Source organism: Lissotriton helveticus, chromosome 5_1 (assembly GCF_964261635.1).
Source record: "Lissotriton helveticus chromosome 5_1, aLisHel1.1, whole genome shotgun sequence".
Taxonomy (NCBI): Eukaryota; Metazoa; Chordata; class Amphibia; order Caudata; family Salamandridae; genus Lissotriton; species Lissotriton helveticus.
In genome coordinates this window covers 1,795,859,957-1,795,879,402 of record NC_136065.1, presented here as the reverse complement: position 1 = coordinate 1,795,879,402, position 19,446 = coordinate 1,795,859,957, and the positions used below count along the sequence as shown (strand labels likewise).

Here is a 19,446-nt window from a genome sequence, read left to right as displayed (position 1 = left end):
GACCATGCTGCATATTTTTGGCACCATTTTAGGCCCCTCTGTTGCACTTTCAGGCCCCAAGGATCCGCAGGGGCTCCCAGTCTGTTTACTGCCAAGGGGTTTCCCCTTTAAGCCATCTGGATCCCTTGAATTCTCTTCATGTTCCGTGTTGGGACCGGCACTGAAATCCGTGCCTGTTCATTGAGTGTCCACCCCGGCACCGAAGCCAGAGAAAGACCTGCAACCCAATATAGTGTCTGACTCCGAGCTGGCGTCATCTTGATGGAGGCGATGTCTTGATGTGCCACAGCCTCTATATTATCCCTCTGAATCCGACACAATCCAACTCCTGTGCAATCATCCAGAGACATTACACCAACTTTTTGCCTCTGATTTTGACCAGAGACTGCCTTATGGAGACGACAGTGGTCGGGATGATGAAGAGTTTTCCTCATCAATGATGATGACAACTGGTACATGGACCTAGAGGATGCCATCAGTCTTGGCACCTCACCTGATACTAGGTTGTTCCCCACTAACATTCATTTTCTACAGTGTTCAAGGAGTCCTTGATCTTCCCCTCCCCACTATGAAAGTAAAAACATATGTATTGACAAAGATCGCATAGCCTGGTCAGGCACCGACTTAGCTTCTTCTGCCCTTCTTTGAAGCCCTCGCTGGCACAATGCTGCAGACTTCAGCTATATCATGTTTAGTCACCAGGTAGCCTGGCGCCATAGATCTGCGCCAGGAGACCTGGACTTCTGAACACAGCATTCAACAACTGTTAGTCTGGTGTTACAGGCGTTCACCAGTAAAGTGAACTCTAATGTCTTTTCAACCATGTAAAAACGAATAGACTCATTCGTAAAGAGTATGTTCTCCTCAGCCAGCCTTGTCTTAAGGGTGGGCAATGCAAATTGGTGAGAAGGTGGATTAGACCCTTGAGCGTTTTAAGAGGAGTTCAGCCAAGGCGTGGAGTGGTGTGGCTCACTGGTTAGAGGCGGCAGACCCGTAAGCAGAGAACAGCCCGGGACCAGGGTTCAATTCCCGACGCGGCAGGGTCGTGGACCAGGGTCAAAACGGACTCGATAATTCTCGCCTCGGTGCCTACTCTAACCAGGGAACACACTCGGCAACTCTGGGCATTAAGCTTGCCTCATCTCTACAACGGCCCCCCACAGACGCTGGGGATGCCTGGTTTCACCTTGGAGTTACCCAGAAAGGGACCATCTCACAGGGAAAACCAGGACGGGTTCCCCAGCGGTCTTCAGCGCCAGGATACTCCGTGGAGTCGCAGTGCGCTTTAAAAGTACACCCACATTTACATTTACATTTACTTGGGCCTTTCTGCAGCCATCAGACAATCCCCCACTGATGTAATCCTTTTTCTTGGATATGCTAGGTCAATGGAATATTGGCAGTGTCAGGCCCCATCCCCTGCACAGCAGGCTTGCTAGCCCTTTCGAGGTCATGATGTGGGCCCAACAGACAACGACCTGGCCAGTAGAGACATCGCTTATCCCAGTCTTTTAACCGTCTGGCTACAATCTGCAAACCTCTTTAGTGCACCTATTAACGGCGCACAACCATCTGGTAGGGGGCAGGATCAGCCACTTTCTGCAGGAGTGTGGCTAAACATTAGACTCCACAAATGGGTCTTGCAGATTGTCCAACCAGGCTATACCCTGCCATTTCGTTTCAACCCACTGCGTCTGCCTCCGACCTTAGACCACTTCCAACGGATCATATGTCCTTTTTATTTCAGGAAGTGTAGGCTCATTTGGCCAAAGGAACCATAGAGATGGTGCTGGCATTGGAAGTAGAGGCTGGGTGCTATTTCTACTACTTCCATGGGTCAAAGAAGAATGCAGGCCTCTGTCCTATCCTAGATAATGTGCCCTCTCAATCTCCTCCTACACAAGTTCAAAATCAAAATGCCTACCCTGGACCAGGTTCTATCTGCCCTGGATCCCAGATTCTTGATATCATTCAACCTGTAGGATGCCTATTTTCACAACCTGCAGGCCCATAGTGTTTCAGGGTGGCTCACAGACACTTTCAGTTTGCTGGTCTCCCTTACGGGCTCACCAACATCCCTCGGGTTATCACAAAGTTTATGGTGGTGGTCGCTGCCCATCTTTCGAGGTCAGGGGTAAGAGTCTTCCCTACCTCAACGACTGACTGTTGAAGGTAGACTCGCCATAGTTAGTCCTGAACCACCTTCAGATGACCGCAAACCTCTTGACATCATGGGGTTCTCAGTCAACCTGCTGAAGTTACACCCGACTCCTTCAGAGGCTCACCTTTATCGGAGCAGTCTTGGATACTGTGCGCTTTTGAGCCTTTCATCACGACCAGTGATTCCAGGTCACTTGATATGATCCAGATGTTTCAGCCTCTGTGCTGGGTCTCGGTTTGGATGGCTCTGAAGCTTTTTGAACAAAGATAAAATAATTTTCTGTAGGTTAAACTAGTATTCAATCCCTATCCATTTACCACTTCACTCTTTTATTATATTTGTCTTCTTTATACCACACCAGCAGGGCTAAATGTTCTATAAGCACTAGGAATACAAACCATATCAAATTCCAAAACTATTGGTTAAATATGTATTCTTATTAATAAAAATCATCCTCTAATTCACTTTAGACAAGATAAAAATGACATCAAAACAACATGTAACTTGGGAACACATATTAAAGTATAAGCTCATCTATTACACTTTTAGAGTTGTACATATCCAACACATATGTTACTGTGCAATCATGTGTTGATAGATTATATACAATTGTGCAGTGCTGATGGATTATGCCTCTGTTTATATTCGACGCATTTTGGTTACTAACAAATTACTTATTAAACCACCTTCTTCAGAACGTAACAATTGTATATTTTTCCCCAATTAATATTGTTAAAACATTTATCATAATTGTCGTTGCAAAATCTCTTGTAATGTAAAGATGTAACTGGGGATAAAAAAAACGATGTAATTCTCTGTATAGGTTCCATCAGTTTCTTATCTCAATGAGGTTAAATCCCAATGGGCCTGATGTTCTTTTATTGTCCTCAGACAAGTCTCCTACTAATGTTGTTAGATAGATATAGTTTTATTCAACAATGAATGTCTACGGTCGGTCACATTACACCAACTTCGACAACCGGGCATTCTTTTATTTAACCTACTTGTATCGCCCTGTTTCTTTCTCTTAAAATATAAGGACTGCCAAGGTTGCATTCTCAGCCTCAGGAGCCTGCCCTCGGTTTCTCAAACAATAGAGTTGGGAGCAAAAGTCCTATGAAGCTTAAATAAAAAAAGATCCCTGGTTGTTGAAGTTGATGTGAGATGGCCAACCATAGACGTTAATTGTTGGCAACACTTTTGAGCACTGGAGTTCCAAAGAAGGCTATCTCATGGAGAAACGCTTAACCTGGAGTGGAGCACAGGACTCTTATGTTCTTTCCTGCTGCTATCGCCATGCTCTGAGTTCTGAAGAACAGGAATGACCTGGCCCGAGTCTTCCTAGTGGCTCCAGATTGGGCCAGGAGCGTGTGGTACCTACTTTTAGGCTTGAGCATCTATCCTCCAATCAAACGTTCACTCATTGTGGACCTTCTGTCACTGCAGTAGGGCAGGATCTTACACCCGGGCCTGCGCAACATGCAGCCTTGATGTCATGAGGCAGCCGGGCATCTCATCGAAATCTGTGTACGCAGGGCTCAGGGATAAGCTTGTGGCTTGGTGCAGTACTCACCAGTTGGACCCGTTGAATGTCAGATGTGTTGATGTTTGCTTTGTTTTTTGCTCCGTAAGGTCTTGCTCTGGACACAGAGCTTATTTGTTGGCCTTTTTAAGTTTGCCGGATCAACCGTCCGTTTTGAAAGCAGTGGTTGTGATTTGTTTTCTAAAATATTTACAGCCCGTCTTCACCTAAGGCCTTTGTGGAACTTACATCTGGTTCACATGTTTCTAATATGTACCCCTTTAGAACCAATTCACAGTTGTCTATTGTGCCTACTCACTCTAAGAACAATCTTCTTGGTTGCTATAACATCCGCACGCTGGGTGAGAGAACTTCAGGCCCTTTTGGTGTAGCCTCTCTCATTACCTTTATTCCAGAGAAACTGGTTTTGTGGACTTGAACTGCGTTCCTGACAAAGGTGGCAATGCCTTTTCATGTTGGCAAGCCGTCACGCTTCTGACTTTCTTTGCTTTGCCTCATCTCTCAAAGGAGGAACAGAAACTTCATAGTTTAGACCCAAAGAGAACACTCAGTTTTTACATCAGTCGCGCCAGAGAGCATTGGGTGAATTGTCAGCTTTTGGTGGGATTCTGTGGAGTGAAGAAATTCAAGGTGGTACAGAAAAGGACTATCTCTTGATGGATATTTCTCTGTATTAAGATCTGCTACACATTGGCTAAGAAGGAGCCTCCAGCATACCTAAGGGCCCCCTCCACCAGAGCCACGGCTGCTTCCACTGTGTTGTCGAGGGAAATTCATGTCCTGGATACTTGTCAGGACTTGTCCGGCACACGTTCCCAAAGCACTACTGCCTCGACAGTCGGGTCAGTCAAGATGGGATTTTGGCTTCCCGGTCCTGCAGAACCTTTGTTTGGGACATCCCACAGACCCACCACCCTGGGAGGGGCAGCTTTGGCATCTTACTCACAAGGCGAGGTATCCGCGGTTAGAATTATCCCTTAGAAGAATGCCTTCTTCTGTAGTGCTTTTCTGGTAGATTCTCTGCCTCATTATAAATTACTCTTGTCCCTCCCATCTCCCCTTTCTGTAGTATGGCCTTTTTCATCTCAAAAGATTCAGAGCGAAGACAGCGCACACTGGTTAGTTCAATTTGGGGATGGACTCCGCGTCTAGGTTGGCGGAAGTGTTCACGAAAGAAAATGGCGTCCGCATGTATGAGTGGAGCTTATATGTGGCTCCGTTAGTCACGTCCAGAGAAGAAAATTGTCAATGTAAAGTCGCACAGCACTACCTACTGCTGGGCAGGAACACTGCTTTTACGTTTTCTGAATCCAGTCTTGCACCTGGGGAGATCTCCAAGGTGAGGACTCTGTGGTTAGATGACGCATCCACCGAAAAGAGCTTCACCCAAGGTAAGTAATTTATTCTTTCGAGCTCTTCATTCTCAGCCTTCTAGGCCACCAAAGTTTCCGGTGCAGTCTAGAACGCCTTACGTATCTCACTACGAGTCCATCCTTATTGGATGTGTGTCTGTCTTTCCATGAGATATCCCTAAAAGCTGTTCAGCATATTAAGTTAGAAATGTTGACATTATGTAGACTTGGAGACATGTGTAGAATTAGCTCAAATCTCAACAGGGCAAATTCTGCCATCCATCCTTCCAAGGTCAGTAAATGAATCCCACTTAGTTTGGGTGGTAATAACATCTGCTATCTAAATGCTTTTCGATTAAAGGTCTTTTCACTGTGGTTTTAGTCTAGAGCATTTTTTCACTGCTGCTTTGAAAATTCTTAAACTGACTAATAGTTATCAGTTCATCTTCCTGACCTGTGATTGTGTTTTACAGCGGAAATGGGCCGGACTCTCCATCGGGCAGGATGTTGAAGGTAGGACTCGCTCATTTAATAGGGACCCTACACAAACCTTTTTAGGCTCAACTAAGAGTGCTCTGAAACCATGAAATTGGCCCTGTGTGTTTTTTTTTATACCAAATGCTTTATTTGTTTCAATGTAGTTGCCAGTTTTAAGCTTGCCAGTTGAAGTTACTTTGAAGATTATATCCAAATGATTCTTAACCCCCTGGGAAGCTGCGAAATTCGCAGTGTGATTTATACAGTAAAAACATTTGTGGCCTACAGGGTTCAAGTCTACAGATGAGTTTACAGCAACCTGAAGAGTGAGAACAAGTTTACTTGAGTTATCCTAGAAAACTGTGACACTAGTTAACAAAAAAGAACCTGGGAGCTACTTATTGGTAACCGCAGTATAAGCAATGTGAACACACGACGGGTGACCTTAGATACCCAACAGCAGAGTATTGGTCACCTCACAAGGTCAGTAACTGTCCTTCTGGGTCTTATTGTGAAGGATGATAAAGATATACTTTCATTGAGGATCTCCAATGGCTAGACTTGTTGTGTGCGAAAACCAGGAGTGTGAATCTGGGCACCAGTCATGAGACTAGGCCGTGACCTGGTGATTAGTATTAATTTCATCCGGAAAATTCAGACCTAAAGTACAAAGATTCTGTGCCTTGCAAGAAAAACTTATCAGTAAAATAAATCGTTTCTGTCACAATTCTTGTAGTATTAAGTATGTGGACAATTGTTGGAGACAGAGGAGAGGAGTTTATAATAGTGGTCAAGCCCAATATAGACCAAACCTTGGCAAAACCATCAGGCCTGGCTTTGGCAAACCTGTGATTTTTTTTTTCCGTTTTTTAAAGTTTGCAAATATTAAAAATGTAAAAATATTAACAAGTAAAAATTGACCCTTCTAAAAGTTACATGCATATGTTTAAGAAAACAGTAAGTAAAAAATAAACCATAGCAAAACAAAAGCAGAAATGAAAGCACAGAATATCCTACCAGCTTTACCACAGTAGAGTGGACTTCCTTTTAGGAGGATGTGCCCATATGTAAGAGGCAAATGCCGTTATTCACAACGGTGATCATTTCTCTCTCAGACAAACACACAGACACACAAACATTGCATTAGTGTCAGATGTCATAGATGGTCTTTGACAGGTATGTTTTTGATGCATCTCTATACGAAACTGACGCCTCGGATTCAGCAAACGCATGTGTTCGTATCAGCAAATTAGCCAGTTCATGTTTTACTTTGTGTTTGTACTTATGTCCTTCCCTATTTATTTTTTTATTTTTTTTTATTTTTCATTTCCTTATTGTTTCAATGAATAAGCAACATCAACTTACAGGCATGTACTGAATATGCAATGCTGTACCACATCTATTACAGTTTATCTAACGTTTTGCTACTTGTTTAATGTCACTCTTCCCGTTGCTTTACTTGAATATAAAAAGGACATAATTTCAAATCTCCCAACTCCCCCTCCACCTCAACTCCCCCACACCAGCTTCCTCCTTACCAACTTCTTTTATTGTATACCTTAGGTGGGCCGTTGACTATCACGGATTCACTCGTCCTGACTGTGAATTTCATCCAATTCCTTCCCTGTTCCTTATGCAAAACCTCAAGTACCAGGAAGCATAAATACATCTAAAGACTGGATACTTTCTAGACTAGGGGCTCCTTCAGAGTATCCTTGTCCCCCTGAACTCTTTTCTTCCCTCATCTTGTCACCAGTCAATGAGGCTAACGTACAAGCACACTGGAAAGTGTGAGCTCTTTCCCCAGCTCCTTTCACAGTAGGTTAGTAAGGTCGTTTCATTAGCTGTTGCTCTCTTCAGGTATTGCAGAAAGCAGGGGGTTTGGACACTCTTGAGAGATATATAAGATTTGAGATATGAGGAGGAGAAGTAAAAAGTGGCAAGAGAAGATTGTAAGGTGCCTAGAGTTTCCACACGGTCCCTTTTTTTACCTGCACAACAGAAATGAAAATTGGGAATATTAGTAAAAGTTAGAAACAAGAAGAAACCACTTTGAAGATATTGTAAAGTCTTTTAAGCTGTTCCTAAATAATAAAGCAAACACGATCAGAATTGCTAAGATAGATAACAGAGGGTTTTACCCAAGCTGATATTCAAGTACCAGTTGCAGGCTCTCGAGCAATCTCAATATATGAACAAATGGCTGTTATTTTCTAATAACATGGCAAGTGCAGCGCTGCCAGTCTGCCTATGTGTGATATTTCCATGTTGGCATCACATCACTGTGTGACATTACCAGGTGTTGTATGTTACACTTTGACAATTTATCATAAGTATAGTCACCAATCCAAGCAGTTTCATCTGCCATCAGCACGAAGTTCTTTCAGGGCTATAATCATGGAAACTTAGTAGAATAGTTGCCCTGACAGCAATGGAAATCCCCAGCAGCACTAAGTGCCTACATTGTACCCTCTGGTCAGATCAAACCACCGCACCTTCTAGCAATATTTCCCTGAGGGAGAAATAGCACCATCACCTGCTCAAGTAAAACTTGCACCTGCTTAAGTAAAACTTGCGTGTCCCCTTCCCACCGTCCACCCCTCAGAGACCCTCAGGCCCCTACATGCTTTGATGTCACGGACAACAGCATGGTAGTTCAGGGGAAACCCTGTTTTGGAAACCAAAAAACACACTAATACCCAACACTGCTGTAGATACTTGTTTTGGGAAAGCTACAATGTGATAACACATAAAGGCCTAATGACTGCATTGAAAGAGAAGTTTCATGTGCCACTTATGTGTACAAGAAAGTCATTCGTTACACCTTTAGTTAGTCCTCCTATTGTACTGTGGGAGTCAGGCTGACCTTTAACTATTGCGTTAACGAACTTGTAGTTGTGCATCTACAACGGGAAAAGCAAAACCACGAGCACCAGAATTCAAAGGGAAAAAAAGCAAGTCTCAAACTGCTGACAGCGACAACAAATACCACTTTAATTGATTATCATTATTTTTTTGTATTTTAACGGATTTTTCCCTTAATCGTGTCTTTGTGCCAACCTATGGGCTTCAGAGAATTCCACAACATTGTCAGTTGGCCATCATGTTTTTTTGACAGTTTTATATAGTTCGGACATGGCCCAAAGGAACTGTAGCGCTTTGTGAGCATCAGATTACATAGCACAAGTTCGGATTTCTTTTTTTCTTTCTTGGGGTAGAGATATTAAGGGATTCACCCAGAATCACAGGATGTTGAGCTGACACCTGCACGCTAAGCTGGTTCTCCAGGTCTAAAGTCAGCAGTTCCGGCCAATACACCTCATCTCCTCTTCAGTTCTTCTAAGAAATATGATAACATTGTTTGGTAGGAGGATTTTGTGAGCACAACGGGAGGAAGAGAGAACTTTGACCTGAAGGGATGCCCAGACAACTCAGGCAAGAAGTCTTGTTTTTTTTTATAACCCATTGTATTGATTTTCTATAAAACAAAAATTGGTACAACCTACATCCTCATTTGCTTTCATCAACCCTAGCCCATCTCCTCCAGTTGCCTTCCACTGACCTCTATCGTCCCAGTCCTGATTAGTCCTTAGCAGAAGCTTCCAATGACTAAGGGCTTCGAGGACATGGTTGCAGTAGAGTAGTTGGTATTGGGCTCAATCCTTTCATATCTTCTGCTACTTATGTGCATATCCCCTGGCCAAATAACCCAACTTCCCTAGCCCCGTGCAGTGGTCCGGCCCCTTCATCCACGTCCCCAACGACGGAGGCCCCACTTCTTTCCAGTTCTACGCATATCATTTTAAACACCAACAGGCCAATCCGTAACAAAGGTTGTTTGTATCTATTTCTGTCACCTTCCTCCTCAATATGCATCAGTGTATGCTTCGGATGATGAGGGAAAGTCCACCCTAGCACTGTATCGAAGGCAGATTGAACTCCCTCCTGGAAGGTGGCAGTAGTCTCACAGTTCAAACCATGTATAGCAAATCGCTGTTGTCTGCATTACATTTGAGGCGAAGTGGTGAACTGAGGCAAAGTGGTGTAGAGATCAACCCTCTTTACCACAGTTTTTGTTTAGTGAAATTTGGATGATGCAGGTATTTCAGTTGTATGAGTCTAAACTGAGAGGCGATGGCAGAATATGTGGGGGAGGCTCGGGATTCCCTCCAGTCTTTTACTGGCAGGGACCCAAATCTCCCTCCCAAGCCTCTTTCAAGCATGGGAAGGAGCAGGAGTATTGTTTATTAGTAATCTATGTATTTGTGTAGTCTTATCTTCGTTCAATTCCCCAGTCAATGCTTTTGCTTCTAAACGTCTGTAATCTGAGAACTTCGCTAGTCAAGTAGTTTAAGGTGTGAGTACATGTCTAAGCTGCAGGTATCTAAGCAACTCGCTACGCTAAAGCTCAAACTCTGACTGCAGTTCCTCAAAGTATTTCATCCCTATCCCTCACATAATTGCATCTAGTCAAGAGATACCAATGACATCCCGCTGGTGAAATCCCTGCAACTGAGACACTTGGGGAAGCCACCTCCACAACCATAGTGGGGTATCCTGTGTGAGCTTTTTCTTCCAACTTTGTTGATATCATGAGCAGATCACCACCACCTTTGTGACCTGTGTTAGAGTGATGTGTTGTTCCTCCATACACAAGATGTTGTACCTGTAGCCCTTGCATCACCCATCTTTGGGCCACAAGAACGTGGTTACCCTCTGTGTCATACCAACACTCATTCAAAATCACGCAGTGGGATGGGATTTAGTAAGACATCATGGCGGCTGCCGATATTCCCCCCCCCTCGTCTGTTGACTTAACACATTTCTATTTTTTTTTTTTTTTTTTTTTTTTTTTTTGGGGGAGTTTTATATAGCGCGAACTAGAACCGAACCGAATCAGTTATCAGAGCGCTTTACATAGCACCAGTTACGTTACATGAGGCACGGGGAGATTAAGTGATTTGCCCAGAATCACAGGGGTTTTTTGGCGTCGTTACCGAGACTCGAACCCAGATCCGAGGTCGAGCGCCTTAGCCGTTAGGCCAACCCCTCTCCCCTTTGCAATTCTGGATTCCCTGTCCTGCCAGAGACCCCCCCCCCCCGAGAGTGAAGTCTATTTTTATGAATGGGTTTTGCGGGTTTCTGAATGAATAGTAAGCAGCTAGTGCTGCCATTTTAAAGATCCGTGATCGCCCTAGAAGCAATAAGGGCAAAGGTGACCAGAACTTAATATCTCTTCGGAGTCTGTCAGTCTGCGGTTTTATATTCATCTCCCAGGCACATTAGGTAGTCTCTGTGGTGTATACACACACTATATTTAAAGCCCTCCGTCATGACGCGCACATCATGGGCCCATGCCAGGTCGTTTAGAGGATCACTGACCAGATGTAGGGAAGATTTGGATTTATTAATCTGTACACTAGTACATTTACAGAATACCTGGATAATCTCCAGTATTCTTGGTCCTGGCCATTGCAGATCACTTAGGAAAATCAATACATTGTCTACGTATAATGCCATCTTGTCCGCTATCCCCTGTGCCGAGTCTGTGTTTCACATGGGCATCTAATCCACTTTGCTTGTGGTTCAGTCGCGATAGCGGAGAGAGCAGTGGGGTCCGTGGATTGCCATGCCTAGCGCCTCACTGTTCCCAAAACTCATCTGATGTGCTGTCCCCACACCCTTGTTTGTGCCGTCAGCCTCGTATACAGTAATGACACATTTGTGGGGCCAATATGTAATCCGTCAAGCAGGAGAAACAAGTAGTCCCTTCCCACCGAGTTAAAGTCAAAATCGGTGAAATTTCGCCAATGGGCCCTTTGATCTGCCCAGTAGAGCCAACGCGTTGTGAACTCTTCTATTGTTTGTCGAGTAGCACGGCTAGGCATAAAGCCCGCTCTGTCCTTTTAAACAACTTTAGTCACCGTATTTACAAGAGCCTTAGCTTAAACTCGAACCTCTGTGTTCAACATGGGTAAAGGGCGGTACGACTTACACCGGTCACATGGGTGACCCGGTTTGTGGAGCACAAGTCTGATGCTTTTTAAATTTAAAAACACGTGTTTTCGTATTGCTGCAACTACCGTGTTTTCCCTTTATTATAGCCACGCCACAATGTGTTTCAACAGTTATATGGGTTTTCTACAGTCATTGAAGCTTGTTTTATGATCAGGAACGTCCCTGCTCCTCAAACAAGCTGAGAGGACTTTATAAGAAATCCCCGTTCTAGGAAGGAAATAGTGTGGCTTCAACACCGAAGTAAAAACGGGCCAGTTACAGCATTACAAAACATATCTTTTAAAAATTTTAAATAATACATGACTGGGTACCTTTTTGGCTGCAGACTTCTCCGATTCCATTTGTGAAAATAAAGCGGCCTTGTACGAAGCCTGGCTGAGGCCCTATGAGCTCGGGAGCTGCTGCGCTGTACAAATAAAGAGCTGCTGCGCTGTACAAATAAAGATGCATACAGCAATAGTGGATATTTAAATGCACCTTCCGACCTGCCAGTAATGGGAAGTCACTGAGTGGCCAGCGGCAGTGAGCTTGTAGAACACAGACTACATTGCGCATGCACTTCTGACCCTCCCCTGTTCCCCTCCACCTCTGATGCTACCGTGACCCCGGGGCCAAATCTCTTGTTGATTGGGAGCCATTGGAGTTGTTGCCATGTGGCTGTGGCTGTGGCAGGGGATGTCGAGGACCAGTCTGGCTGAGGCGTTTTAGACGTTGTGTAACTTCCTAAGCTCTTTCTGGGTGAAGCCGGCGTAGAGTGTGTTGCTGTAGCCCAGTCTGCTGGTGAAGAGTGCGTGGGTGACCGTCTTTATGGATTTAGTGGGAATCCATCTGAATGTCTTTCGAAGCAGGGAGAGTGTGTGGAAGCAGGATGAGGATACTGCGTTGATTTGGCGATTCATTGAGAACGAGCAGTCCAGCGTGATGTCAAGGTTGCGCGCATGATCTGTATTATACTGCTGGAGTTTAAACTACTGACAACTGCACTTGAGAATTCTCTGGGATTCTTAGAGATGTAGCGCCTTCTAAACTGTCAAAATCTAGTGAAATGCCCTCATCGCCCAGATGTAAACTAATTCATGGAAAATATTATTTTTGTGACAACACTGGCCATTAAGAGGACGTTACGGTAATTTCACTCATATCTGATCCAACCGTAGTTCCATCTTTCTCATTAGCTAAAGTGGGCACAGCTGAATTAGAGCTTATAATTGGGACCAAGGACACCGCGCAGTGTCCAGCCAATCCCTGTCCTTCCTTCCAACTGAATGATTTCTGTCAAGAGTTCGTGCCTGTCATATCTAAGATAATAACCAGTTCACTTATGGAGGTGCATATTCTAGATTGCTTGAAAAATCCTGGGTGAGACTACTGCTAAAATGCAGACCTGTTTAGATCTTAAGGCTGTAGACCAGTTGTTGGCACCACTTTGTTTGATAAAGATCTTGAAGAAAGTAATAACTTGTAGCTTTCTTTACATCTTTAGCAGCACAATCTGCATGGAGAGCACCAATCTGGTATTACATGGGAATGGTACATAGAAGTTTTTGATTTTTATTAATCTGAGGAAAAGATTGCTCAGTGCCGCAGACGATGCACCTGCAGCATTATTGGTGCCCTTGGCCAATGTTGCCACTAAGGACGATACTACCCTCATACATCACTTTTAGTAATTAGTGTGGGTTACACCGTCGTCCTTTAATAGTCTGAGGCGAATTGGTCATTTCAGTTTATCGGAAATGAGAACTTCTTTGCTCCCACCTCATGTCTATTTTGGATTTCTGCATGGTTCACTCCTGTCCTTGATACTTTTTAATATTTATAGGAAGCCTTTTAACAATCTGATGCCTTCACAGGGGCAGCATGCCATATACTGATGACACCAAAGTGGTCTCGACCACAAGAGGAATTTGATTAGGTTTGACTGTTGATATTTGCAAATGGCTGAAGAAGAGTTGGCCGGCCCCCAACTCTAGCAAACCTGAGTTGCTGCCTGTGGGTTTGAGGGTTGCAGTGCGCAAAATATGCACTCACTATAATTGCAAGATGGTAGCAGCTTGTGCTGTCAACCTTGCACAAAAATGTAAAACCTGCAAGTGGTCCTAGACTGCCATTTTACTATGGAATAGCCGGCAAGTACTGTTTGTGCTTATACACGCTAAACTATAGTTGTTTATCTCCGAAAATAATTGAGCCACTTTAACCTGCTCCAGATTGGATTACGGAATGCTCTTTTTACATGGCACTGCCCAGAAGGTTGTAGGTAGAGCCAGAAAATCATAAGTGCTAGGGCTACTTTTGTGGTGAAGTATTGGGAACACCTTGACCAACTGTTAATAAGTTACACCGGCTTTCTTCCAATGGCAGATTAGGCGAAATACCACATTTTGGTCCTGACCCACAAAGCTAACTAGACATCTGGTCCAGGTAATCTGCCTTTAGGCTTTACATTGTATGTTCCGACTAGGCATCTAAAACCCTATGGCAAGGCTCTGTTGGCTCCATCGTGTAAACAGTTCGACGGCAGGCAGTTGAAAGTAGCTGGACTTAGATGGTGGAATACCTCCTGCTGGACTTAAGGAAGAGCTTATGACTAGAGAGCTTCAGAAAAAAATATAAAAACATTTGATGAAAGCAGGGTCGAGCCCAGAAACTGTGCTGGCACCTTCATGTTTAGGCACCTTATAAATTGACTTGAAGGGCATTACTTTTCTCCAATAAGCAGCGTTATGCCAGGACTGCTGTAGGGAAATTGAAGTTGTGGCAAGTGGAAATATTCATGCGCACAAAACAGTTTGTGAAGTAGCAAATGTGGCTCATAATGTCTAACCATATCTCTTGCATTTGTTAGATTTTTGTAGATTTATAGATAATAATATAAAGAAAATGTGTGATTAAGACATACTATTTTTCCTGGAGGGACATGAAGAATTTTTTGATGGCCAAGGCCTATACCCCATCTGAGGTTTCCGCGGTTGCGTACTCTTTGTTTCCAAAGGCAAGATGCTATGTACATGTTACCCATGTGATCTGGGTGTTAAAGTGATGGGTCAGTAGGCATTGGGCATGTGGGATCACAGCATCAGATGTGATGCTAACGTAAGGCTTCTAAATATTTCAAACTGGCGAGCTTTGTCTTTTGATTTGTAGATGTGAAATACATCACTGGATTCAGACTATGTTTTGAGTAAACCATTTATAGCCCTTTTTTCATCCTTTTCACATAAATAGTAAACACACTGAATTTACCTTCCCCAGCATTATCAACATTATGTAAAATCAAGAATAACCTTATTGTAGGCCATCAGACACCAAAAGAGTACCCGGTTCCGTCTACATCTCCTGCGCAAAGATCTGTTGACGTGACCCCCCTACTGTTGCATTTGTAAATATTTTAGGAACTTTGGGAATTCAATGGCTAGTAGCTTGCTGAAAATATACAGAAGTGGGAAGCCTCCAAACTGAGTGGCTATGTTTTATTCAGTAGATGCAAAGGACTGCATGCTGCTATTTCATAATACATGCCTTTTAAGATTTGGTTTTAATGAAGTTAACTGTGCAGCATGCTTCATTTGGCTGACTTCGTAGGGACTCTGTGCTCTCCACCTCTCACTGTGAGAAGTAGGGAAAAAAGATGCACTCTGTATAAATTATTCTGTCATAGAAGGGAATGCTTGCTTCTTGTTCAGGAATCATGGTTTTGAGGATTTCTTTTCTTTTTTTTCTTCTGGCGGCCGCCAGTAGAAGCTCTACTCTGTCTATTGGTAGCTGGAGGTTATTCCACCTTGTGGATTACTTAATTATCTGGTGGTCTTTTAGGCGGTGCCTGAAGTTCAATGACCAATTTAGTTATCAGATGCTGTGATTAATCCTCTGGTTGAATTGAGATACACTAAGACTAAAAATAAGCAGACTCAAATCTTATTGTTATGCCAGTAAATTTGAATACCTTAAACAAATGCGCAGATGCAACTACCTTTAAAAAAGGGCGAAACAAGTATTATTACCAGGAGATAATCTCTGCAAAAAATGCCTCACAAGACCTCTTTAAAGCATTGTAACATCTAAGCAACCAGAGCTCCATTAGGAATATTCTTTCTCTTCCCAAGAATTAGTTGATATTCTATCAATGTCCTGCCATGACAAAGTGATCAATAACATTACACCAGTTATCCTGATGCTAGAGGAAACCAACATTACTTATGACCTTTTATCTGTCAAAAGCATTGCCTTTACTTCTCTTGTACTTAAATGATAATCTCATGCAAACCCTCCGGTTACCACTGGAAATTTATCTTACAACAAAATCGAAATTGTTTAGTCAGCCATTCCTCCTGCCATCATGTTTATATGAATGCATAATTCACAATAGGGACATTTTCTTTAACACAGCTTTTGTTTGACCCTTACTGAAAAAAACTCTTATTTCAGTTAACACTCGTCCGGTCTCACTGTTACAAAACATGGCCGAATTATTGGAAAAGATAACAACTAATAACCTCAAGCGTTTGTCCAAAACAGTCTACTAGATAGTATGCAAACGATTTTCAGACCATGGTTGGCACCAAACCAGTAATCATCTCAGTCATAGATGACCTCAAGATTTTGGCCTTCAGCGGAGGCTTAGGAGTGGTCATTCTCCTGGAATTATCCACTGTGTTTGAGACAATTGACCATGACGCGTTATTACAATGCTTATAGAATTTAAGCATCAAAGACCCTGTGCTTACTTGGTTGATTTCCATTAGTACTCAGTAACTTGAACAGGGTCCTTTGTACTTGGCACCATCCCCTTTATGTGGGGGTAGTCCCACAGGGATCTGCCTGTCAACGCTATAATTTAACGTGTATGTCCTAAGCCTTAAATCCCTATTAAAGATGTTTAATGTGATCACCAACTGTACACGGACGGCACTCAGATTTATGAATCTGGGAAATGTCTGGGAAAATCCGATCACGAGATAAGTCTGTATCAGAGCTATGAGGTGCATATGCTGGTTTTGTCAGAGCTATGAGCTGAACACTGCTAGTTTCAGAACTGAGATGCACGCCGTGCTGATACCAGAGCTGTGGGGCACGTATCCCGGTAGTGCCAGCTGTGAGATGTGCACGCCATAGTTGCTGAGCCCTGCGCTTTAGTAAAGAGAGAGAGAATAATTTAATCAGCTTTCGCCATTACACTAATAACCATATGCCAATGAATGACAAACAGTCAAAAAATCAAAAGGAGTTCTCCTTATAGTTCTAGTTTAGGGACAAGGAGAGTTAACAAGGCAAAAGAAGGGAGTCCCTGTGTTCCACAAATTTGGGAGTATTTGTGACAGTACCACTCTTTTAGAAGCACACAGGACCTACACATGTATCATGAATAGTTTACTGAATAATGCAAATACACCATTATTTAAGGTTAAACCTGTTTGTACAGTTTATTAAAAATATCGTATTTTCTTTAGCACTTAGTGCTCAAAATGTTTAGAAAATGATACACGAAGAACACAATTGATAAAAAACAAAAATAATTGCACTACAATTACTAACAATAATTGTCAATATACACCAGTTAAAAAACAGCAATTATTATTGCACATAAGTCGGTTAAAAAACAGCAGTAGTTGTTGCACACAAGTCACATAAGTCAGTTAAAAAACAGCAATCGTTGTTGCACACAAGTCGACGCAGCGTTTCGGTTTTATTTTTACACCTTCATCAGGACAGTATTCTAATCAAAAAAGAAACATACAGTTAGGAATCGCACTGATTACACTTTGTTTTTTATACATTGTTGTTGAGTCATGTTCATTATACAATAGGAACGTTGGTTCTTACTGGTGCTCTTACAAAAGGAACGTGTGGTACTAAAAGAGGATACTCTTTTTGTGGGGGTGAGATCACTAGAGGTACGGGTTCAATGCATGCAGTACACACAGAGTGTTAAAGTGTAGCTGTACCTTGTGATTGTCAAGAAAGGGAATAGCCAGGAGTCCTCTTTAATCAATTCGAGGTAATCAATTTTCTCGGGCCATTCGAATTATACACTGGCATCAATGCAGAGTGTAAGGAAATCTATGAAATAATGAATAATGGTCTTATTTATTCTGGAGCACAGCGTGAGATAATAGTACTCGGCTCGTCAGGATTGTTCTAGTTACCTTTATGTTTATAATACACAATCCTTACATCTGAGGGTCGAGGGAGCCACCGTTTTATTTTCTTAGAAGTCTCTTGGAGAGATGATTGTTCTAATTGTCATCAGACAAAGGAAGAGCGGACAAGAAAAGACCGTGAGGACTTATACTTCACTTGATAAATTATCACCCTTCCCCTTATCTTACAGATAGATTAAATTCTGTGGGACTTACCATTTTGGAGTGAAAAACATCTGAATGGATGCTCTTGACAACAGCTTTATCGATTGCCGTGTCCGTCACCGAACAGTCGTCCGTTTAGAAATACTTTTGCATCCGTGTTTCATCCGGATCTATAATTTAATACAGTATTCATTTACTTAATTTATCGTTTTTTTAAAACCAGTGTCTCGCTTAGGATCTATAGCGTTTGCAGGGTTAATGCAGATATTAAATCGGTTTATAAATTGTATAATTTTACACCATTTTATGCTTGCCTGGCAATGCGGTCTGATTTGCATAATTATCGTCTTAGCTCTTGCCTAGTGGGCGGCACTCTATTATGGAGTTTTTTTTTTAAAATGTGTGATTTCGCGCTTAAGTTTGAGGCGATTCATGTAACCCTTTTCAACATCAAAAGGTGACATTTTCGCTCACGTTAGGTTCCCAGTTACATATTTGGGAGTCTTACCCAATGCGGCTAACACTGGGAATGCGGTAAGTTATATGACCTCCCGTCTTTGCCGTTCCCAGTTCGAGGCAATAAGTTACAGTGCCTCAAGGGTTTGTATTAAGCGTAAAACTCATTAGCTAATGGAAGTCTAGGTGGTCGGGCCTCTATTAATACTAAAGCGAGTCCCGCTGCTGGCCAAGATTACGAGTATCCCTTCGTTAGTATCCATATTCTTACCTTTTGTATACAGGTCGGCCTCCCTGCTCCTCTCGACACCCTCGTTTTCCGGTATTCCCTTACACCCGGGGACTTCCTGTTTATAAGTCCGCAAGTGTATCCGGTCAATGACCTATTTCCCGCTAAATTTTGATTGGATATCCTGTCTGAGGCGGGAGCCTAAACTACATTTGTAGTTTTTTGTTTCTTACGCGCTGTATATGCGCTGTGAGGATACTAACGAAGGGATACTCGTAATCTTGGCCAGCAGCGGGACTCGCTTTAGTATTAATAGAGGCCCGACCACCTAGACTTCCATTAGCTAATGAGTTTTACATTTGATAATAAGTTGTCGCTTCCTAAGCGCTAGTCCTTTATCTTAAAGCCCCCTAATACATGGCTGAGAATGACACACGTGCTAAAATATTTTAATTTCGGAAGAGAGCTATATAATCTGCCGCATTCAAAACGCTTAATACAAACCCTTGAGGCACTGTAACTTATTGCCTCGAACTGGGAACGGCAAAGACGGGAGGTCATATAACTTACCGCATTCCCAGTGTTAGCCGCATTGGGTAAGACTCCCAAATATGTAACTGGGAACCTAACGTGAGCGAAAATTTCACCTTTTGATGTTGAAAAGGGTTACATGAATCGCCTCAAACTTAAGCGCGAAATCACACATTTTAAAAAAAAAAACTCCATAATAGAGTGCCGCCCACTAGGCAAGAGCTAAGACGATAATTATGCAAATCAGACCGCATTGCCAGGCAAGCATAAAATGGTGTAAAATTATACAATTTATAAACCGATTTAATATCTGCATTAACCCTGCAAACGCTATAGATCCTAAGCGAGACACTGGTTTTAAAAAAACGATAAAT

At 42.8% G+C, this 19,446-nt stretch overlaps 1 protein-coding gene across 1 annotated transcript in view; it reads left to right on the top strand.

Moving 5' to 3' along the window:
* The window catches only part of NSF (N-ethylmaleimide sensitive factor, vesicle fusing ATPase), a 657,569-nt gene that overhangs the window by 175,465 nt on the left and 462,658 nt on the right, over positions 1-19,446 (top strand). The window contains exon 4 of the mRNA XM_078645103.1: positions 5,530-5,569. Within this exon, the coding sequence (XP_078501229.1) occupies positions 5,530-5,569 (40 nt within the window). The remainder of the gene's footprint in view (positions 1-5,529; positions 5,570-19,446) is intronic.